This window comes from Apodemus sylvaticus, chromosome 5 (assembly GCF_947179515.1).
Source record: "Apodemus sylvaticus chromosome 5, mApoSyl1.1, whole genome shotgun sequence".
In the NCBI taxonomy this organism is placed as follows: Eukaryota; Metazoa; Chordata; class Mammalia; order Rodentia; family Muridae; genus Apodemus; species Apodemus sylvaticus.
Window position 1 is genome coordinate 152180049 of NC_067476.1, and position 24006 is coordinate 152204054.

At 54.6% G+C, this 24006-nt stretch overlaps 1 protein-coding gene across 1 annotated transcript in view; it reads right to left on the reverse strand.

Annotated features, from left to right (window-relative positions):
- Window positions 1-24006, reverse strand: part of Prex1 (phosphatidylinositol-3,4,5-trisphosphate dependent Rac exchange factor 1) — a 152722-nt gene that overhangs the window by 39777 nt on the left and 88939 nt on the right. The window contains exons 6-10 of the mRNA XM_052184324.1: window positions 19308-19469; window positions 16090-16223; window positions 10677-10795; window positions 9121-9270; window positions 7253-7400 (exon numbers count right to left, since the gene is read on the reverse strand). Coding sequence (XP_052040284.1) covers window positions 7253-7400; window positions 9121-9270; window positions 10677-10795; window positions 16090-16223; window positions 19308-19469 — 713 coding nt within the window. The remainder of the gene's footprint in view (window positions 1-7252; window positions 7401-9120; window positions 9271-10676; window positions 10796-16089; window positions 16224-19307; window positions 19470-24006) is intronic.

A 24006-nucleotide genomic window follows, 5' to 3' on the forward strand; every position in this document is an offset into this window, starting at 1 on the left:
CACCTTGTCTGTTTGTCCTCAAAGTGCTCCCACCATACCCTCTCCATCCTCACAGTGCTCCCATCACACCCTCTCTGTCCTCACAGTGCTCCCATCACACCCTCTCTGTCCTCACAGTGCTCCCACCATACCCTCTCTGTCCTCACAGTGCTCTCATCACACCCTCTCTGTCCTCACAGTGCTCCCATCACACCCTCTCTGTCCTCACAATGCTCCCATCACACCTTCTGTTCACAGTGCTCCATCACACCCTCTCTGACATCACAGTGCTCCCACAACATCCTCTCTTTCCTCACAGTGATCCCATCACACCATCTGTTCACAATGCTCCCATCACACCCTCTCTGACCTCACAGTGCTCCCATCACATCCTCTTCTCACAGTGCTCCCACCATACCCTCTCTGTCCTCACAGTGCTCCCACAACATCCTCTCTGTCCTCACAATGCTCCCATCACACCCTCGGTTCACAATGCTCCCATCATACCCTCTCTGTCCTCACAGTGCTCCCATCACACCTTCTGTTCACAGTGCTCCCATCACACTCTCTCTGACATCACAGTGCTCCCACAACATCCTCTCTGTCCTCACAATGCTCCCATCACACCCTCGGTTCACAATGCTCCCATCACACCCTCTCTGACCTCACAGTGCTCCCATCACACCCTCTATCCTCACAGTGCTCCCATCACATCCTCTCCACCTTCACAGTTAGTTCTCCCATCACATCCTCTCCGTCCTCACAGTGCTCCCATGACATCCTCTCTGCCCTCACAATCCTCTCCACCTTCACACTGCTCCCATCACACCCTCTCCACCTTCACACTGCTCCCATCACACCCTCTCCACCTTCACACTGCTCCCATCACACCCTCTCCACCTTCACACTGCTCCCATCACACCCTCTCCACCTTCACACTGCTCCCATCACACCCTCTCCACCTTCACACTGCTCCCATCACACCCTCTCCACCTTCACACTGCTCCCATCACACCCTCTCCATCCTCACAGTGCTCCCATCACACCCTCTCCATCCTCACAGTGCTCCCATCACACCCTCTCCATCCTCACAGTGCTCCCATCACATCCTCTCCATCCTCACAGTGCTCCCATCACATCCTCTCCATCCTCACAGTGCTCCCATCACATCCTCTCCGTCCTCACAGTGCTCCCATGACATCCTCTCTGCCCTCACAATCCTCTCCACCTTCACACTGCTCCCATCACACCCTCTCCACCTTCACACTGCTCCCATCACACCCTCTCCACCTTCACACTGCTCCCATCACACCCTCTCCACCTTCACACTGCTCCCATCACACCCTCTCCACCTTCACACTGCTCCCATCACACCCTCTCCATCCTCACAGTGCTCCCATCACACCCTCTCCATCCTCACAGTGCTCCCATCACATCCTCTCCATCCTCACAGTGCTCCCATCACATCCTCTCCACCCTCACAATGCTCCCATCACATCCTCTCCGTCCTCACAGTGCTCCCATCACATCCTCTCCATCCTCACAGTGCTCCAACAGGCGTTGGCCTTACTCAGAGAGCAGTGCAGCTCTGTCTCCACTGTCTCACACCTCTGCCCAGAAATGTGTACCAACATCAGCTACCAACGGCACGCCTAGAACGTCGTTCCTAGACAGTCTTCTCTCCTGTGCCCCACCCTCCCGGCCTTGGCTCACTCACCCTTGTTCCCTTCTTTTTAAAAAATACCCTAGACCCCGTCATGCCTCTGGACCTTGAAACTGCTGCTCCCCCTTCCTAGAAATGTCCTTTCCTGGCCCCTTCCACGCCATCTCTTCCAAGGGGCAACGATCCACACCACCGCCACGGAGGGCTCTACACAGCCTGCCCACCCGACTCTGCGTCCTTTTAGTACCAAGCACTCTCTGCAGCAACGGCTTTACAGTGCGCGCGTACGTGTGTGTGTGTGTGTGTGTGTGTGTGTGTGCATGTGCATCAGCCCCCATCCCTGAGCACACAGCCAGCCAGCACGTGAGCCCTTGCTGATAGTGTTGACCTTGTTCATTGACCTTTCCCTGACACAGAGACTCAAGAGTCCTCTACACAACAAACGAGGACCGGGCAAGAAGGAATGTCCTGGTGTCGGCAGGAAGGTTGGGGGCACAGATGAGACAGGTAGCTGTTCTGGCTCAGGGTCCCAGGCCTCTGAGGTCCCAGCCCCTGGGGCCTCTTGGGCTCAGCCCAGATTTCAGCCCACTGGAGCCAACGGAAGAGGGCAAGCCTAGAGCAAGCAGCACCCAGAAGCGTGGGCAGCAGTGCCCAGCCCCCTTTATGGGAACCAGCTGTGCCACCTCCGGTTACAACAGGGGACGCTATTTTTAGTGCTGGCAGAGGAAGGACCTGGCCTTATGTTGGTAGCAGCATTAGGAGTCATTCAGAAAGCCCAGGAGACCCCCCCACCAGGGATGTGGGAAACAGGTACATTTCTGGCACCCTGGGTTGGAACATTCCAAGTTGTGTCCCTCTAACCACCCCACACACGCTCACCAGCCCCTCTGCACCCCGCTCCATTGTTCTCCAAGTCCCAGCTCTTGCGACAAGGCAAAAACTGCCAGCAACCCCAGAAGGCAAACAGATGTTGGTGTGACCACTCTCCGAGGCTGGAGAACCAGAGCAAGGCTGATCACAGTGGTCCCATCCGGGGCCACCTCTGGTAGGGATCAAGGCCCTGTGGTCACAGCAGGGAACAGGAAGTACCCCAGAGTGACTGCAGGGGGCGGGATACAGACTCAGGAGAGTAACTGAGGGGCGACTGTGTCCACACTGGGACTTGCTACCCTCTGGGAAACCAAGCTGGGTCTGTCTTCAGCTTGTTGGGCCAATTAAAGCAAAGCTGTCCTCATCTAGGGAACGAGAAACAGCTGGCCACCGCTCAACGGGACGTGGCTGGCAAATGGTTTGCTTAGGGACATCTGGAACTAGTGGGTGGACTTTTTAATCCTGTGAAACTTTAAGCTGGAACCCAGGAGGGAAACCAGATAAAGTTAATCTCTTACTCGGGAACCTCAAACTCTGGTCAGGGCATGCTGGCCAGGTGGAGACTGCACCACGCCAGTCAAAGCGGAAGCCATTGCTCCAAGAGCCCACCACAACCCAGTGGGCCCAGCTCTTCAAGAGATAGAGAGGGGCACGGGCTACTTCCTGGGAAGCTCCCAGTTGTTAAAGACTGTCCTCAGGCTTCCAGGGCCAGCAGGGAGTGTCCCGGGCTGGACACGAGCACGAACAGCAGCTCTGAGTGACAGGTGGGGGAGGGAGCTGGGATCTGACCGTAGCTCTGGGTCCCCACAGCAGTGGGAGGCACTGAGCCAGGTTGGGGGTCAAGGTGGGGTGGGATCAAATGGCAGAGTCCACTGACGGCTAAGCTGTGCCGACTTCTGTTTCCCGCCAGGCCTGCTGGATGGACACTGTTCAGCCTGCTGCAGGAAGAGGCCAAGGCTGGGCACAGAGGACATGTGGGCACATCTCTGCCATTCTTTCATGAGTGCCACCTGATCGGAGGCTCCGTGGACCACTCCCCAGAATGAACATCTCTCCACTTGTTTCCTGCCTGGGGCCTGGGGTTGAGATGCAACCTGGCAGTTCCATGCACAAGTCCCTGCCAAGGTCCCTAGTGATGTCTGTCAGGCCCTGTGTGTGTGTGTGTGTGTGTGTGTGTAGGCCAAAGGTGAATGCTGGGGTGTCTTCCTCTATTAATCCCCATCTTATTTTGTGACACAAGGCTGCCACTGCTGCTACACTGGCTGGTCGGCAACCTGTCTCCACCCCCTTCCCAGCACTGACTGGGCTTACAGATTTTCACACGGGCGCTGGGGATCTGAGCCCAGATCCTGCTTCTTGCAGAGCAAGCATTTATTTACCCACTGAGCCATCATCTCCCAGTCCCTGACAAGTCTTTAAGGATCGTCGGTGGTTGACCAGTCAGTTTTTGAGACGGGATCTTGCTATGATGCCTGGGCCTACCTTGGCCAATTACTTACAGCTCACCCCTCAGCCTCACGAGTGCCAAGAGTGCAGGTGTGTGCCGCCTCACCCAGCTGTGCCCACAGCTGCCGCAGCAAAGCCTTCTCCCTCAGAGTCCCCAGTGTGTGGATGTTAAATAATTGCTATCAAGGGAAGCAGCAAATGCTTCTGCCTTCCAGGAAACCTTCCCAAACTTGCCTACTGGCACACCTTGTCCCGAGTGGCCCCAAGCTCTCTCAATTCGTCCTTGTCCCCTACTGAGCCTCCCTCAACACCTGTACTAAACCCGACCCCTGACACAGTGCCGCCAGATGCAGTCCAGCTGACTCCTGGGCCTCGTGCCAACAGCTGCCAACTGAGGACTCCTGCCACTCAGTGTCATGGCTCACGGAAGCCACCAGACTCTTGCATCTGCCGCGCCATGCCCAGGAGTGCTGTTCCTCTGGACTTCTTGTGGCCGATACTTGCTTGTCACTCAGATCTTGGTTGAAATGTAACCTCTGATAGGAGGCCTATCTTACCCGCCCTGGCCGAGGCAGCTCCACAGCTCTCCCCTTTATCTAGGCACAACTGCCTGGTGGGGCTCACAGGCCCAGCGGCGTCCTTTATTAATATGTGCACTTGTCTACTGACCAATGCCCGGAGGAAGAGTCATCTCCCTGTGGGCAGGAAGTCTGTCTGTTCAGTTCCCTGCTGGTGGCTGGCAACAGGGAGGGAGGGAGAGAGGAAGAGAGGGAGGGAGGAAGGGAGGAAGGGAGGGAGGGAGGGAGGGAGGGAGGGAGGGAGGGAAGGAAGGAAGGAAGGAAGGAAGGAAGGAAGGAAGGAAGGAAGGAAGGAAGGAAGGAAGGAAGGAAGGAAGGAAGGAATTTCTGTCTAGCTAATCTGAGGCTGCTGGAAGGCAGGTGCACGCACACACACACACACACACACACACACAGAGTATGTTCTCTCACAGTACACAGATTTTACCATTGAAATGTGAAGTCTATTCATTTCTGAGTGAGGCACAAACTGGCCACTTCTTCACACCTGTCCCTATAACATGATGACATGTATGGAGGCCTCAGCATGTGTTCTCAGTGCTCTGGACAGCATGGTACTATGTGCCACTGCATCCCCACTGTGTTCCCACTGCATCCCCACTGTGTTCCCACTGCATCCCCACTGTGTTCCCACTGCATCCCCACTGTGCTCCCACTGCATCCCCACTGTGTTCCCACTGCATCCTCACTGCTTCCCCACTTCATCCCCACTGTGCTCCCACTGCATCCCCACTGTGCTCCCACTGCATCCCCACTGTGTTCCCACTGCATCCCCACTGTGCTCCCACTGCATCCCCACTGTGCTCCCACTGCATCCTCACTGCTTCCCCACTGCATCCCCACTGTGCTCCCACTACATCCTCACTGCATCCCCACTGTGTTCCCACTGCATCCTCACTGCATCCCCACTGTGTTCCCACTGCATCCCCACTGTGCTCCCACTGCATGCCCACTGCATCCTCCAGCCTTTCTCCTTCCTTTATCATCATTCATTGAGACCCAGAGACATTAACCCAGTGCCCAAAGTCATCCAGCAAGAAGGTACGGGGAGTAAGGCCCAGTCCACAGTGCGACTCAAAGCCCAGGCTGTCACCATCCAGTAGCTGACAGAGGAGGAGAAAGCAATGACTGAGGAAAACTGAAGATGCTGAAGAGAGATTAAAATGAACCAAGACTGAGGTGGTGAGCAAGAACGCCAGCTCTGGAGTCACCCTGTCCTGAGTTCGAATCCCACCTCACTGCAACAGTGTGGCTGCTTTCCCTTCTCTGTGCCACTGCCTTTACCCTTAAAATGGGGACACCAGCAGTGGCCTGCTTCATGGTGTTGTGTGAGATTAACAGCCACAGTCAAATGTGAATGCCGTAGATCAGATTAAAGGACCTGTGGGGCAGCTACCTATTCATTCTCCTTCCAGAGGGGACCAGGGGCCCCTGGAGCTGCACACTGGCTGGGAAGGGGTGTGGAAGCCGGGGCAGGTGCAGAGGGAAGCAGAGGGAAGAAGAAGCTTCCTCTTAGTGGGGAGTCGGCTCCTCTGGGCCCCATGGTTACATGAGCTGGGCTGCTGGCTGGGGTTCAAATGGGCAGCAAGAGAAATCTCCTCTAATCCTTCCTGAGGAGTTAGGCCTCAGAAGCCTTCATCACAGACAGGTTATCCCATCCGGCAGCAGGGCTGGCAGGAAGGCTCTCCGATATCCCCCTAGGCAAAAGTGGGGTGGGCCACTGCGAGAGAAAAGGAGCCTTCACAGTGGAATCAGGATTAACAAGGGAAACATCCGGGGCCTTCCCAACTGCTCCAGCTCCCACGAGGCTCCTGGGCCCAGCTTTCTCCTTTTCACAGAGCCCCGGAGAGGCAGAGCCAGGACTGTCAGGGCCCCCAAGGACAATGGATGAAAGAGTCCAAAAATGCTGGTTCCCCCAACACCCAGCCCTGGCTTGTTTAACGCCAGGCCTCAAGGCCTAGCCTGGGCTATCTCCTAACTCCAAAGGTTTCAATGAGCAACACGGACACCCAGCAGGGCTTTCTATCTCCATATATCTAAACTCAAGTCCCTGACATGCTGGCCCCTGCCCTCCACAGGTTCCATCACGTCATCTTGCTTCTGAGAACTGCTCCCTACCCAGGGACCCCCACTTTGCTGGCCACAGGCCACAGAGGCCTCAGCTTGTCCCTTCCCCAACACTATTGGCTCAGACTCTTCGGTGTACATGGTGCTCCGCAGGGCAGTCTGCTGACCTGTCCCCTACACGGGTCACCAATCTTGCCTCTCCTCCCAGGACAATCGGACATTATTCTCAGCTTCCTCCTTAGTGTCTGGCCACAGAGCTCCAGCCTGCCTCAGACCCTATCTCATCTCCCTTACCTTCTTCTAAACATAGCCCCAGCCACCTCTGCCTTGGCCATGGCAGAGCAGAACAGACACGGGCAGGGCGTGGCCAGCCCACTGAGTCAGGACGATCTCAGCTTCTACTATGTACTTTATTTCGGGAATCAGATGACACAGTGGGTCAGGAGCAAATGCAGCAGGCAGATCTATAGCAGAACCCTGCCAGCCCCGACCCTCAGCTGAGCCTGATCCCCAGACCTGAGAGGCATGAGGAGGCTGTGTAAGGAGGTCCCAAGCAAGAGAAGGAGGGAGTGGGGCAGGGCAGGGCAAAGCAGGCGCAGGGCAGGATGGGAAGATGGCCAGCAGGGACCAGGACGTAGAAGCCACTCACTTGCCGAGGAAGCACTTGGGGACGGTGCTCAGCTTCCGCCGGCGATCCTTGATCAAGTTCACCTTCCTGCTCATCATCATGTGATACAGCTTCTCCCCCTTCTCTGCGATCATGACATACGCGTCACGCTCCATCCCCAGCTTCAGGCCTGCGTGGAGACATGATTGCCGTGGGGGCACAGGAGGCAGTGGGGGGGGGGGGGTCTAGCATTCATGCCCCCCCCCTGCTGTCACCCTACCATAGTCACGAAGCACTTCCTCAATGCCACACACACCTGTCAGGGACTGCTTAGAAAGACTGAGTGGGGACCCACAGACCGGTGGTACCTTAATTCAGAGCTGAACTCCGAAGCCGTGTCCTATCCACAGGGCACACACATAGCTCTGCCCCCATGCCATGAGCTGGTCCCCACCCTGACTCATGCTCTTCCTGAACCCCGCCCCATCTAGACAATTAACAGCAAATGAGTGCTTCACAGCCCCGACACAGATCCCATGCTCCTGAGAAAAGAGACACAATCACTCCCATGTTACAAACAAGTATGCTGTCTGGATCCAAGACATGGGACCAAAATTTTGCCCCAAGATGTTCTGCTCCAGATTCTGATCTGAAACTCCGACCACAGACCACAGTGTGAGCCCAGCCCTGGGTGCCTAGCCCTGAGGCTGAACTTTAGACAGCACTCACTTCTAAGGACAAGGCCTCCTCGGACCACACACACCTCTTAATGACACAGGCCCTGTGCTAACCACAGCTCCAGATTCTAACCACAAAAGTTCAGCTTGGTCCCACCCAGTCCGGACAACTCCCTGCCCCTCCCCCAGGACTGACCCCACCCCAGCCCTGAGCAGTTTCAGAGGTTCAGCCCTTGCCCATCGAAAGGCCAAAGTTAGGATCCTATCTGGCCTCCTAGCATTCTAATACATTCTGGCTTATATTTACTACCTAAAGGACCCACTTTTTCTAGAAAACAGGCAGAGGCAGAGCTGGGGACCGTGACTTGGGAAGTGTGGATCAGGGAGAGAGGCAGGTGGCCTGGACCGTGACTTCCTGAACACAGAGCAGCATTGAGGGGTTCAGGGGTGGCTCCGAGGGTGTGCCTCAGCACTGGTTGGTGGACAGCCTGCGACACAGGCCCAGAGGGCGATAGAACCATGGCAGATGTGAGGCGTCTGTGACACATAGGCCAGCCAGGATTTCAGGCCTGCCAGATGTACATGGGGGAACCTGAGGCAAAGTTTGCTCCTGTGTCAAACTAGGGGCGTGACTGTGGGGTAGCAGCACATTGAGTCTGCAAGGATGGCCCTACATACAGCCTTGGGGGGCAGAAGTCACAGTATCTACAGCAAGTCTACCTCGGCTCAGGTCACTGAAGTAACTTGTCCCAAGGACACCCAGGCCCTCAAGTGCCCAGCCTGGGGGGCTCTGTACAGTAGCTCAAGGCACAGACGCAGCTCACAGGCCATCCAACCCTGGTCTCCCACCTCAACCCCTGCACTGTCTTCCCATGAACCACCTTGGTAACCATGTCCTAAGGGGCTCTCTGCTATGCCCAAATGGGCACCCCAAGGACCGTCCCAGATTCCCATTCAGGGACAGGAAACAAAAGCTCCGGCAAGCACCTGAGCAGCCAGGGTAGGGTGGGGTGGGTGGGGTGGGGTGGGGGAAGGACAAGCTGTTTCCAGATGCTCAGGGTGACCTGAGGCCTGCTAACACCAGATCTCAACATAGTCACAGAGGTCCCCACCCAACAAAACCCTCTTCTGCAAGGGACCTAGTCCCCGACATACACAGTCCTCCCACCCCCACCCTCCGCAGTCCTCCCCCCCCACCCTCCGCGGCAGCCCAGGCCCGGTGTAGGCACCCACTCTCTCGCTGCTCCCGCTCTCGGATCAGGGCGTCCAGCCACTTCTGTTTCTCCTCTGCCGTCTTGGCCATGCACACGAACCACTTGTTTTTGGCTGTGTTGTGGATCTTCCAGCCGTTGGTGACAGTGTAGCCATTGCTGTGGTAATCGGCTGGTAGGGGCAGGAGGCAAACGGCGATCAGTTCACAGACAGGCTTGCAATGCTCAACAACCCACAGAATGATGGCTGCCTACATGACCAGGCTTGGGGAGCTAAACAAGTGCTCCCTCCTGCCTTCCCCCAACAAATGCTTCCTCCTGCCTTCCCAACAAGTGCTCCCTCCTCCCTTCCCCCAACAAGTGCTCCCTCCTACCTTTCCCCAACAAGTGCTCCCTCCTGCCTTCCCCCAACAAGTGCTCCCTCCTGCCTTTCCCCAACAAGTGCTCCCTCTTGCCTTTCCCCAACAAGTGCTCCCTCTTGCCTTCTCCCAACAAGTGCTCCCTCCTGTCTTTCCCCAACAAGTGCTCCCTCCTGCCTTCCACCAACAAGTGCTCCCTCCTGCCTTCTCTCTCACAGGCAAAGAAGACCTGCCCAGACCCCTTCCAACAGCACAGTGACACAGGTGTCCTGACCTCTTATACAGGCACAAGCACAGTGGCAAAGGAGATGCATGCCCAGAGCTCAGGAAAGTAGCCCTCTCTGAAAGCAAACAGTACCTAGGAATATGGGATCCTGCCACGCCCTGAACCTGAGGCCGATGCATCCCAGAGCCAGTACCCTGAGCGCAAGAGCCAGGTACAAGACATGAGACCGTATAACTATATGCATAAAAAAGGATGTTCATATAGCACATCCATCTAAAACCATTTCAAATACATATGTTTAAAACCCAGAGAATTTTAAAGAAAATTATCTGGTAAGGGAAGCTAAGGGGATAACGACTGATTTTAGTCAGTGTCTCGTTATATATGGCCCTGGCTGTCCTAGAACTCACTGTGTAAACCAGACTGGTCTCAAACTCACAGAAACCAACCTGCTTCTACCTCATGTGCTGAGGATTAAAGGTTTGCACCACCATAGCAAACACTGTAAAAATATTTAATATTTAATAGTTAAGCAGGGGGGGAGGGGCCGTATTACCGCAGACAGAGTAGGGCTAGAGAGGTGGCTTAGCAGTTAAGAGCACTGGCTGCCCTTCCAAAGGACTGGGGTTCAATTCCCAGCACCCACATGGCAGCTCACAACCATCTGTAGCTCCGGTTCCAGGGGATCCAATGCCCTCCTCTGGCCTCCACAGGCACCGCACACACATGCATGGCGCACATAGACATAAAGGTGGGCAAAACATCCGTCCATGTAAGAGAATAAAATGGGGGGAAAACCAACGTGGACAGAAGTCACCTGCAGGGGCGCAGGGCTGGGTTGCACTGTGCTGAGGTCTCAGCCCCAGGACCGTACTTTGCTAAGTTCCAGTGCTTTGCTTTGGGTAAGTTTACAGTCAACAACACATGAGACACACATGGCCGAGAGCGCCAGGGCGGGCAGGGAGGGGTTTAGTGGAGAGGGGTGGGGCCCACCTGTCCCGTCCTCCACGTTTTCCACCTCCATGACCTCAGTGTTGATCCGACCCCTGAAGATGTACAGGGAGCCGTTGATGGACTTGGTCCTTTTGGTAGATTTCTTGCTCCCAGTGACCCTGAAAGACAACAGTTAAGTCAGTATCCCCTACAAAGGACGGCATCACAAAGGGGAGAGCCTGGGGCAGGGAGGAGCTCTGGGCTAGGGTGAAGCACATGGGTGTTTGCTGGTAGGCAGGCGACTTGGGTGAGTCTTTTCTATCTTTTCTATGCTGGTCATAGTTCCTCATCTGGAAATAAATTAATAGCTCTGTTGACCTTGCAGATCAATTCTTCAGTTAATGGGGACCTTGTGGAAGACCAACAGGAAGAACAGAAACCTAGTCCTCTGGGCTAGCAAGAGGGATTTCTATCAGATGGTACCTCCAAAATTGAAACCAGAGTAGGAGAAGGTAATTGTTCATCCACCCACTCATCCATCCATCTACCCATGTACTGACATCCATTAATCCACTTACCATCCATCTATATCCCATCCACCACCATGCCATCCACTTACATGCCATCCACTTACCTACCATCTATCTATACTATCCATACATCCACCATCACATAACCATCACGTGCGTGCACATGCACACATACATATTCCCTCTCTGTCTCTGTTTCTCTCTCTCTCTGTGTTTCTCTCTCTCTCTCCCTCTCTCCCTCCCTCCATTTATCCATAATCCATCATCCACCAATGACTCACCCAACCACCCACCATCTCCAACCATCTACTGATATCTATCTATAACCTACCCACCCATCCAAACAGTTCCTCTACCCATCTACCCACAAACTCACTCATCTATCTTCCCATTTCATTAACCACCTATCCAAACTAACCCGGCCATCCGGCCATCTACCCATCCGTGTTATCCATCCACTCACACATCCGTCACACGCCTACCCCACCTCATGCTTCACTTTGGGGGAACCCTGTTGCCCACATGTTTAGTTACAACTACAGCCTGGATGTGGTGTCCTTCACAACCATCTGCCGACCTCTAAACTCTGATATGAAGAGTCAGGGAGAGGAGGCTTGAGAGCAGAGGTGGGTAGACAGCAGAGGTTGGTGGCATCTCATGCAGAGGATTAGAGACTTTTACAAAAGAGGCCTCAAAGAGACACCTCGACCCTTTCCACCATGCCAGGACTCAATGGAAAAAGCCTTGCTGGGCACTGGTCTCCTGGTGTCTTATACCCTTAGGCTTCTCACGTTGTAGAACTTGAAGAAATGTGTCCCTTAAGATAGCTGGTTAATGTTATTTTGTTATGGTCACCCAAACAAATTAAGATATCAAACAAAAAGCACCTGGCCAGGGCTTCCTATGTGAGGGACCACATATTCGGTAAGTGCTGGTAAATGGTTGGTGGGTGCCAGGCACTCTGTTCAGTGCTGGCCCACAGGGAAACACAGGAAATCTTGGGGAACTTGTCTTCTGTGGGAGAGGCGTTATAGGGCACCAGTCAGAGCAAGGGCCCTCTGCGCCTCCTTGAGCCACTGGGTGGGCCTTCTTTACCCACAGCCAGCTAGGACTGTGACCAGACCTCTCTTCCCTACCTGAGACAAACTCACTGCAGCTGGGTAAATCAAACAGGGTATGCGCAGAGTAGGCTGAGGACCGCTGAACCGAAATGTGGCCAGACGCCCCTGAGAACGCAGCTGTATTGGGGAGACCCTGGCTCCTGATGCAGGTGCGTGTCAAGTGGTGGAGGTTGGAACAGTGGGGGATGAGAGTGACTTCCAGACTCGGGTTCCGTGGGCTGTGATGAGTGAGGGCCACACTGTCAGAGCTAAAGGGACCCTGTGCTTCCTCGGACACTTACTGGCTGAACCCTGCTTCATTATAAAGTTACAAGCATATACACCAAAGTTCTCCCTCCTGCTTCCATATGTGAACAGGCATGCCTGCATGTACATGTGTGTCTGTGTGTGTGTATCTGAGCGCACACCAGTGTATGCAGGTACATTGATCTCTGGAAACACGTGTGTGTGTGTACCTATATGTAGGAGCACGTAGATGTTGGATACACCTGCGTGTGTATATATCCATATGCAGGACAAATGTGCGTGGGAACACATGGGTGTGTGTGTGTGTGTGTATGGATAGGTGTCAGTTTATACATGGTTATCTGCTTGTGTGCGCCAGTGTGTGTTTCTGCCTGTGAGCATGCAGGTGCCTGTGTACATACACATACATCCTACTGTGTTGTGGCGAATATTAAAAAAGAACTCCACACTGCGGCGGTGACAGACCATGCTCCCACACTGCTGCCCCCGCCGCCAACTCTCTGGAGCTGCTGGTCTCTAGGCCCACAAACTCTCCATCCCTGCAGGGCCATGGGGCCTCTGCTGGGCCATTTCACTCTGCCGTCCCTCTGTTAGCCATCTCTCCAGTGGGGAACCAAGAGTTCCTCTCGCTACACACTGTGCCCCACATACCCACAGTCTACCAGCTCACCATCCAATTACCCAGTAGAAGCAAGTCTGTTCCCAGAGGAACCTAACTGACAGAGACTTTAATGTCTCCTACTGGGAATGAGGACGGACTGAGGAATAAAAGTCTGGGACAGGACAAGATGAGCTCAGACGTACGTGATCTGTGTGCAAAACATCCAAGGGAAACGCAACAGCCTCACTTGCGAGCCGTCACCGTCCCGGCCACTCCACAGTGGTGCCTGGACATGGCTCTGGTCCACTCTGTAAAGCAGGCCTTCCAGGACAGCAGGGCTTCAGCCCCAAGTAACAGACACGAAAACAGCATTCGCCCAGAGTCACACAGCAGCGGGAGGGCCTGGTGCTAACTCTGGCCTCTCAGAACAGAGTGGGCAGCAACAGGGTATGAAGCTTAGCCTTTCCGGGACTCAGTTTCCCCTACTGTAACTGAGAAGGTCGACTTTTAGAACACCCCCTCCTCCTTTGGTGGCCAAAGCCTCAGCTTCTAAATCAACAAGAAAGACTCTGTGCCACTGTTGATGGTGACTGTTCCACCCACATCCCAGACATGGACCAAGAGAGCCAGCGGCTGCCTAATCCCATCAGGTACTTCCTGTGACCACTCCAGTCAGTCAGGCACCATCCACCAACATCTGACCCTGCCCACAGGGCACTCAACCTTCTGGCTGTTAATCTAGAGGCAGGACGCTGGCCTCATGCCTGGCCCTCTGGGAAGACAAGTGTACCCTTTCCCTCGGGCCAGCTCCCTGTGTCACTACTAAGGGAGTGGCATTTAGAGAGCATAGCCTGTCCACAGGAAGGCTAGAGAGAGTCCCCACAGAAGCCAAGATGGTGGAAGTCCTTGCTATTCCTCCCAAGGCAGGTGACACAGAGAAAGAGAGGCCTGGCACGGAAGCCAGGGGCCGGGCAAGCCCAGCCAGCAGCTGGGAGCTGTCCACAGAGTTCTAAAGGGACATTCTGTTTCCCAAACCCTAGGAAGCTCTGGGCAAAGTGCCTGCCTCTAGCAGCCAGGGCCGGGAAGGGCTGGGGGGGGGGGGTGACATTTCATTAGTCTTAGGACTGTCAAAGGAGGCCTCTAGGGGTGTCCTCAGCAGGACAAGAGACATAAGACAGCAGTGGAGATCCGCACAGAATAAGCAGGAGACCACCTGGAAAAGAAGGGAAACTAAAGCCTGTAGCAAGAAGGACCAACCCCCAGAGCAGGGAGGAGGGACTGTAGCAGGGGCTCTGTGCCCTAGGGCTGCCCACAGGAGGCACTAAGAACCCAGGGGTGAGTGCGGGGTCCCTGGGCATGGCCCCAGCAGCCAGCCCGGCCTCACACACCAGGCCTTTACTACCTTCTCCTTCACAACGACCCTATGAGGTACATTCAGTTGCATCCCCTGTTTGACAAGAAAGGAAACTGAGGCACAGGCAGGAGAAGTTATAGACCTTGAGAAGTGGCCGAACTCTGAACCAAACACAGAGGGGCAGATGTGACCCCTGTTGCAGAAGGGGAAACTGAGTCTGCGCAGAGCGTGTGGAATGGCCACCCATGCCTTGTGGCCTGCATTCTTACCCAGCCTTGAAGCTGGGGGCAGACATGGGAAGTGAAACGGGAGGCTCTAGTCCGTGAGGCCACGATGCTCTGGGCGCAGTCTCGGCCAGATAAGGTCGTGGAGGAGCCTCTGGGAGGTGACTGTTTTCTCTCTCAGGACAAGTGTCCTCTGCCCATTACCCCTCTCCCTGATGTCCTCACTCCCTCTTCCCAATAGCTGTGCATTTAGAGAACCAGCCAGTGAACTTGGCAGCCATCAACCCGATGTTGTCCAGCTGCCCACTCTCCACCAAGCCTTGACTGCCCCACACCCTCCCTATTAGCAGACCACCCGGCCATCCACCCAGCCTCCAACACGCCTGATACTCAGGCCCCGTTCCTCTCAACAGCCATACCTGCCCCCAACCCACCAACCCACCCCCCAGCCAACTCCAGTCAACCACCTCCTAACCTCAAGCCATCCCTGCACCCCCCTCCTCCCATTCCCTCTCCACCTCCAGCCCGTCGACACCTTCTACTCCTTCCCATACCCAAGGCTCAACAAACTCCATCGCTTCATCCTTCCCAGCCTCCCGTGTCTATCCGTTCCCACCGTCACTCACACATAACCAGGCTCAAGAGGCCACTCACCCACTCCCTCACCTCCCTCATCCATCCCCTCCTTTATTCAATCATCCCTTCTGCTCCTTCATCCCCAGGCTCAACGGATTCCTCATCACCCGCTCCCTCCCTCCTCCTTCATACCCGCAAGCGCCAGATTGGTCCCTCTCCCTTCGGCACCCACTATCCATTCACCATCCAAGCCTCTAGCGATCTCTCCATCCCTCTTCCCCCTGCTCCACAGCCCACTCGACACTTCCATCCACACGCAAGGTGCCTGCCACCTGTCCCTCACTCCTGGTCCCCACGGCGGGCAAGCGGCTCAGCGAGAGATGTGAAGATGCTGACCGGCTGGTCGTTCCTCCTCTTGCCCAATGCGGAGAGCCTTCCCCCCTCCCACTGCACCCTGCGGACCTTAGGATCTCAGGATGCTGGTGAACTTCGAGAGCTGCCCCGCATGACGCAGTGTTCCGGGGTACAAGGAAAACATGACTGGAACCCACAGAAGCATAATGCTAATACATGAACCACTTCAAGGGCTGAATATTAAAACATATACGGCAAAAATACCTCCTTGCTGCTTTTCAAAACCTGACTTAGAATATCTCCATGAATACTCGGAAGGGAAAGCAAAGCCCAGAGGGGGACACTGACTAAAGGGGCATTTCGCATTTTCTATCACCACGGTAACCAGGGCCAGCGCAGCAGATCACCTGGGCAGCCAGACCCTTCCCCAGCCTCCTGGACAGCCGGGTCCCGTCCCAGCAGCTCACCTTGATTTCCGCTTGCAGTAGACGAGCAGGTTGTCGAAGAGGAAGAAGACTCTCTCTTGGATGTTGCCCGCAGAGATCTTCAGCAGAGGGCCCTGAAGGAGGAGCTGGGTGCAGATGTCTGTGAGGTTCGAGCCCTGGGGAGGCAATGGATGGGCAGCAATGAGGGTTTTACTTCAGCCCCCAGTTCAAGGTCCCAGTCCATCACGGCTGGGGAGTCAGGGGCCTGAAGCAGCCAGCTGCGTCACATCCACAACCAGGAAGCAGAGCCAAGGATGTCCACTGCTTCTTAGCTCTCTCTGCATCTGCACGGTCCAGATCCCAGCCAGGGAGTGGCCCCGCCACAACTAAACTGGATCTCTCCACATGAATGAATCTAAGTCAACCCTTAGAGACCAGATGCTAAATAATTCCTCACAGATATACCTGTGATTCCAAGAATCTCCAAGGTGATTCTAGACCCTGTCAGACTGGCAACACTAGCCATCCAGCACCTTGCCCTCCATACCCCTAAATCCCTACCGGCCTCCACAGGCAAAGCTCTCAGCAGACAGAAAGCCAGTGTGATGTGACAGAAGGCTGTGTGGGCCAGAGCCGTCAGGGGCTGCGTGCCCTTTACAGGAGACACTCAGAAGTGCAGGGAGCTGATACTCCAATTCATGTGGCTGACAGCAGGCCCTAGGGGTCTGAGCCTGGTCTGGTGGGGGACTGGGTTTCATTTGGGTGCCCTGTGGCCTGTCTTGCCCTGTGATCTATTTTCAATCTGGCCTATTAAGCCTTCCCCACAAGATAAGCACTTCGGGAAGGGCAGATTTCTAGCACCTAACAACCTTCCCCGGGATGCAGGAGGGGCTCGACAGATGCCGTGTGGAATGTTAGGGCAGGACTCTGGGAGTGCTCGATCCAGTGAGGGTGCAGCGGGGAACAGCTTCAGGCATCATGAAGGGCTGTGGAATGGGGGTCACACAGGCTAATGACCGCGTATGCTGGGCAGCGATGACAAGATGGGGCCGAGGACCAGGAGAGGTGTTAAGGAGGAGCACAGACAGGGACCACGAAAGTAGCCCTCAGGAGTCCTCAGAGTCAGCACACAGTGGGTCAGCACATAGTGTGTCTGTGTGGAGTCCTAGGTAGGCCGGTCAGACAAGGTCATACAGATTGCAAGAGCTGAAGAGCAGGGATTGAGTGGAGTCCTGGCAATCTCAGAACCCCTCATTCCAGCAGCCCAGATCCTCGCTCCCCTCAGTTCATCTTGGGGAACGAGTTTCACAGGCACTGGCTGCCTGGCCGATGACCTACATTTCCCGGCTTCTTTGGCACCAAGCACGGTCCAAATGACCAAATCACACCAAGGAGCCGGTGATAAGTCACTACCTTGAGGTAGGTCTCTAGCCACTCTCCCCACTCCCTATCTCTTTCCAAAGATGCAAGATAGCATCGGGGTTAAGGAAGGGTGCTGGTGACAGACATGTCCAAGGCACAGGAAGGAAACAGCCCCGTTGGAGCAAGGCCAGCTTGGCTGGCCACACCTCCTGGTCTGCACTACACCATGAGCTCCTCAAAGTCACCCCCTCAGTCCCACAGCAACCAGGACATGCCAGTGTGTGTCTAGGGACAGCGGCCTGTGACACAATAGGAAGGCAGGCTACATGGCACTCACGTAGGGTAAAGCCACAAGTGGCCCCTACAGCCAAAGAAGCCAGATGCGAGGTCGGCTGCCTCAGCGGCCATCTTGCCTGATGAACATACCATCCCACCTTCCTCAGGCCAGTTAATGGAAGCTGGAGGGAGGAAGCCAGCAGCTCAGGAATCTGGGGGGGAGGGGGAGGACTGTACTGCTGACCCACAGAAAACCAGGCCCTCCTGTGGTAGCCCGTCTCTCACACAAGTGGGTACCTCATCTCTCCCACCTTCCACCTTGACTGAAGCCAAACCTCAATGCCCCTTCCAAAGTCCACCTGCAAGGGACTCTGGGAGCTGGAGGGCTCTCCTCGGGAAGATGGCCAGTGAGGGAGAGTTCAGGGGACATGTCACCCCCTACTCTCTGAGCAAAGCCCAAGTCTTCTCTGCAGCTGGGCTCTCTAGCCAGAGGTAGGGGATGGGTACAAGAAAGGAACATTAAATCCAGGATCACCCAGGTCCTGGTGGGTGGGGTGGGAGTGGGGGTGTCAGACAGCAGCGTCTGTCCCCAGAACCTTCTATCTCATCTGTTAACATCTCGCTCCAGCTGAGCCGGCCTTTCCTACCTGCTGTATTTTCTGTCGTCTTTCTAGAGACACACAGGAAACTTTCAACAGTGTAGGAGGTGAAGGTTAGGAAAGGGAGTCGGACACAGGCTAAAGAGATGGCTCAGTGGGTAAGGGGGCTTGCCACCAACCCGGATGACATGGGTTCAACACCTAGGTCACATCCAGTGGACCAGTGGAAGGAAAGAGATGGCTCCTACCGGTCGTCCTCCGACCTCTACACACTTGCCGTGGCACACCGAGCTCACACGCAGGCATACACGTACACACATGTGTGATAAAGAAAAGCTAGTGGCATACACTGTGCTAGTTACATATACCTCGGATGGTGTGAAAGCCGTGAGCCTGTCGACCTGCCAGGACCTAGAATCAGCTTCTAGACTTCTGGCTGTAAGGAAGTTTCTAAGTTTCTTGTGTTTACCAAAGAGGGAAGATCACCTTAAACTCGGGTGGTATCATCATCTGAGTACAAAGGAGAAGAGAGCTATCTGCCGGCTTCCTGTGGGTGTGCTGGGACCAGTTGTGTGAAGCTACTGCTCTTCTCCACCGAGATGGGGCACCCACCCTACCCCCGCTGTAAGCCACAACAAATTCTTCCTTCCTTCCTTCCAGTGGTTTTCATCTGGCATTTTGTCACAGTGACAGGAAAATAAACTAATACAGAGAGATATGTAAATGTTGCCCCTCGATGCTGGCACAAGAAGCAGCAAAGGCTTGTGGGCAGCAGGAGGGTGAGACCACACAGTTACTGAGGGGAGTTAGCATGGCCCACAGTGACAAGCAAAGGAAACAGGAGTCTCAGCGGCAGCTACTGTGAGACAGCAGAAAGGTGAAATCTGGGATTTTATGTTTCACTGAAAATCAACTAAACCATGCGTAAGCAGTCACGTGGCAGGCCAAGCGAAGGAACCAGCCTGTGAACTACAGCTCCAACTGGGGGCCCAGCCCCCTCAGCTGAGGGCCCTGACCACGCACCTCCCAGCCTTCAATGTGAGACTGCAGCTGCTCCAGGGCCTCCAGCTTCTCCATCTGCCTCTTGGTCTCATTGATGTTGGAGCAGACGGTCTTCATGGCCTGCAGGGCACTCTGAACCGCGGTGTGGTCGGGGTGCTTGCCAGGGGTCCTCTTGGCCAACTCCTAGTATGAGAAGGGGCAGAAAGGAGGGTGATCAGTCCAGGGCCATAGGCCCCGGCACAGGTAGAGTCATGCCAAACCAGTGTGCTTAAGGGCCAAGAAGCAATTCATACGAGTTGTCAGTCTTCACAGAGAACTAACTAGATTTGGGGTCACCTAGAAGATACATCTCTGGGTGTCTATGAGGGCGCTTCTAGAGAGGTCTAACAGGGTAGGCCAGCCTTGAATATGAGTAGCGAAATCCCAAAGACAGGGCTTCAAGAATGAACACAGAGAACGGTAGCAGGGCACCAGCGTCTACTTCTGTCTGCTCCCTGAGGACAGACACAGAGACCAGCCACGCCCCTCTCTGATCCTGGTGGACGGTACCTGAAAACCACGAACCGCAATAAGCCCTGCCTCCCTTATGCCTCCCTTATGATGATTTTGTCACATGTTTCATGCCATCGACTGAAAAGGTAACTAAGACATTCATTCGTTCCCTCACTCAGTCATTAATTCGTTCTGTGGGTGCCATCTGACTGTCCTTAAAGGTAGCGTCAATATACAAGAACACAGACAAAAACACTCTGCCTGATGAGTATCATGGCCTAATACAGAAGACAGACAGAGGCCAGAAAGCAAAGAAAACTCGGTGGCCAACAGTAAGAAACGCTCTGAGAAGGCAGAATAGATAACATACGAGCATCAATCAGGGAGACTGGGGATGTGTGGGGGCGGGGGAGCGGGGCAACATGGCAGGCAGCCGGAAGGGTAGGTGCAAAGGGCATGACAAGGGATGGCAGGTGACTGGAGTGAGGGCTCTCACAACATGGAGATGGGCAGGTCACAGGGGTGGCCACAGACACTGGTTGCCCAAGTTCTCTTAGTGAAATGGAGGGGGGACTGCCTCCGGGGCTCATGCGTGGCTCAGTGGTAACCACTTGCCTTGTGTGTGTGTGTTCAAGGCTCACCCTTGACTGACAGGCAAATAAACGAACAGGTCTCTCACTCAGAGGACACAGGACAGAGCGCATAAAGCATCCAGCCGCGCTGCCGTCGGCTGACCCTTATCTCAGACATAGGCAGGGACATTATCAAGGCTGGACAGTGTTTTCCAGAGACATGGCCTTGTGTAGACCAGGCTAGCCTCAAGCTTACTCTGTAGTTGAAGAACCCTAAACTCCTGATCCTCCAGCCTCTGTGTCCCGAAGGCTAGGATTAAAGGCGTGTGCCACCGCGATCAGTTTATACAGTGCTGAGGGCAGAAGTCAGGGCTTCCTGCGTGCTAATTAAGCACTGTACCAACTCACCTCACGACTGACTGAGCTCAACCCAAAGATTCCAGCCACGCACTAGGTGTGGTAAGTGAGACGTGGAAGAGACTTAAGGGCCAGCAGTGGTGGCGACGATGCCGAGGTGGCGGGGCCTGTGCCAGGCCCTCGCCTTCCTCAGTCAGGGCATCAGGACAGCATTAGAGAAGTTTCCTGAACCAGACACCCCACCCACCAGACAGCCCAGGCCCTGCTACAGTGCACTTCTCTATTTCCTGTGTTCAATCAATGTCCCCTGCCTCTCCTGCACTGGGTACCAGGGTGGCTCTGGCCGCTAACGGGATAAACACAGGCCCATCCTCCTCAGCCTCAGCATCACCCTGAGACCCCTGGCTGGGCCCCAGGTCCCAGACTGTCTAACAAAGGGAACTGTGGCAGCCAAAGCCACTGGGGAGGAGGGGCTGGGAGCTAAACTCAGGGCCACCAGCTTGCTCAGGACAGACAGCAAGGGATCCACCAGGCACACTTCAGTCAGCCCCGCAAGAGTCCCAGGAGGCCAGAATGGCCGGCAGCTTGCTCACAGCAGCAGCTGTCTCCCTCGTTGCAGCCTGAGCTGGAAGTCCAGCCACTCCTCAGAGGATCCCCCACAGGCAGCCAGTCAAACAGAGGAAAGACTCAGTTCCGTTCCCAGCTGACTGCCCCTACCCCTATTTCTGCCTGAGGTCAGCAACGAAGGTGGGAACAGAAACTAGGCATAAAGGGCAGCCAGGCTGGCCACTGGCCCAAGCGCAGGGGGAAGTGCAGACTTGGGTGTCTCGGGCCACAAAGGGTGTTGGCGCCACTCCAGGAAGTTCCAAGAAGCAAGAGCCACCCCTGCCCCTGAGCAGGGGTGCAGCATTCGTTCGTGCAGGCTGCTTCCTCTGGGCCCTCCAGTCAGGCTCTTACAGAGAGAGGAGGGGGGTGGAGGAGAACTGAGCAGAGGACAGAACCCCACAACGCACAGACTTGCTCACTTTCAACCTTGCAGGTCACTCCTGGGAAAGGGAAACCTCGGCCCGCATTCGAGTGCGGCATCAAACCAGGCCACTTCCTCACCAAGAGCTGACTCTGTGGGCTGAATTCCAAATGGAAGAACCATCACCGTACAACTGAGGGAGGGGAACAGAGAAGGGAGCCCTTGTGACCTAGGTCGGGCCATGTGTTCTCAGACACACTCACGCGTAAAGCAACCTCACGATCGTGACACTACCTTGTGAAATTCAAAGCCGTTGTGTCCCCAAGAACACATCCAAAAGGTGGGAAGAAGAGACTGTGGAACCATGTCTAAACTAGACAAAACAAAAAACAAACAAACAAAAAACCCCATAACCAAAGGACAAAAAGACAATCCAGGGCCGGGGGTGGGGAGGTGAGGGACGACCCTCAGTCGGTAAAGTACTTGCCTTGCAAGTGTGAGAACCTGAATTTGGAGCCCCAGAGCCCACCCAAAAAGCCAGGCATAATGGTATTCACCTATAAGCCCAGAAATGGTGAGACGAGAGGGGGAGACAGGTAGATCCCTAGAAGAGGGTAGACCAGCTAGCCTGATCTACATGGTGAGGACCAATGAGAGACATGTCTCAAACAAAAAACAGAAGTTACCTGATGATAGGCACCCGGGGTCATCTTTTGACCTCCATACATACATCATGCATACATGGGTGTGGGTGCGGTTGCACACTCAAATAAATAAATAAATAAATAAATAAATAAATAAGTAAATAAGTAAATAAGTAAATAAGTAAATAAGTAAATAAGTAAATAAGTAAATAAGTAAATAAGTAAATAAGTAATTTTAAATGCGTGATGTAGGGAGGAGGGGTCCAGATGGCCAGTTAACACTTGCTGCTCTTCCAAAGAACAAGAGTTCACTTCCCAGCCCCCACACCAGGTGGCTCAACTACCTCTGACTCCAGCCCCCAGGAATCTGGCCCCCTCTGGCAACCACACTCACAGGTAAAAAATAAAATAGTTTCTTTAAAAATAAAATTGGTGAAGAGAGCCAGGCAGAGGGATGGTTCATCACTGAAGGCTGCTTCTGCACCCAAACCCCTGTTTGATCCCTGGGGCCTATGACCTATGTGGTGAGAGGTGAGAATTCCCCTTTCAATTCAGAACTCAGCTGAACTCAGGTTTCTCTGGGTAAAGTCAGAACAGAACCAGGCACCAAGGAGACAGACTGCCATCCCTGAAAACTCAGGGACCCACATCCAAAATGACATGGTTGTGTATGAACTTATGAGCCCCAAGAGGTATTTCTGAAAGGAACTCTGAGCTGTTTGTTAAACACTTTGAGAAAATGATGATCAGAAAGGTCACTGGGCCTCACTGGAGTTCAGAGGGTCCAGTAAGCAGATGGGGGGACAGCAGCTGGGTGGAGTTAATTACACCCTTATGATGGCCAGAGTTTTCCATGAGGAGAGGTCTGACTTATAAAGCAGTGGGCACCCCATCACTAGGGGCATCCATAAGAGATTCAGGTCTCATGTGCATCGAGCTATCAAACAACTTCCCAGACCCTGCTGCCAAGAAACAGACACAGCCCACATCCACCCTTTGCTGCAAGTGAATTGACCTCTCTGGGGCAAAATGTGCTCACAGCGAAACCAGGTAGCATCCCCTGACGCCCACCAACAGAAGCAGAAGTGAACAGAAGCTTCTCGGCAGAGCGTGCACAGTGTTTATCACGGTTACCTCGTTTCCGTGGTAACAGTAACTCGGTCCTTGCTGTCTCTATACAGTCAGAGTAACGACAAGGGTTGTTCAGGTGGGGATCACACAACAGCAGCAGCAGCAGCTAGGAGCACTGGCTGCACACCAGCACCGAAACCAGCACAGCCAAGCATTGCCACCCCAATGAGGAAACTGAGGCACGATCAATAGAGGCTCTAGTCCAAGACCACGGACAGGAAGTGGGGCATGGTAGATGCTAGTTACAGGTCTCCTCCTGTTATGCTCTTGTAAAAACTGTTTGGATGAGGCCAGCTCTGGGTGAGGGGGGGACAGCGGGCCACCACACAAGCCGGGGTGTGAACCTCCCCAGCGTCGTTCTAGCTCGTGTGGTTTCGCAGGTGGCCTGGAGCTCCAGGAAGGAAGGAAACAGGGCAGTGGGCCCGGGCTTCTGCAAGCCACCTCATGCCTCTACATCTTGCAATCACTTGTACCAAGGTGGTGCCCACAGGTACAACTCTGAGTGACTCCATCCTGTCCCCAAAGTAGGGATGGTCCTGCACAGAACAGCCACAGAG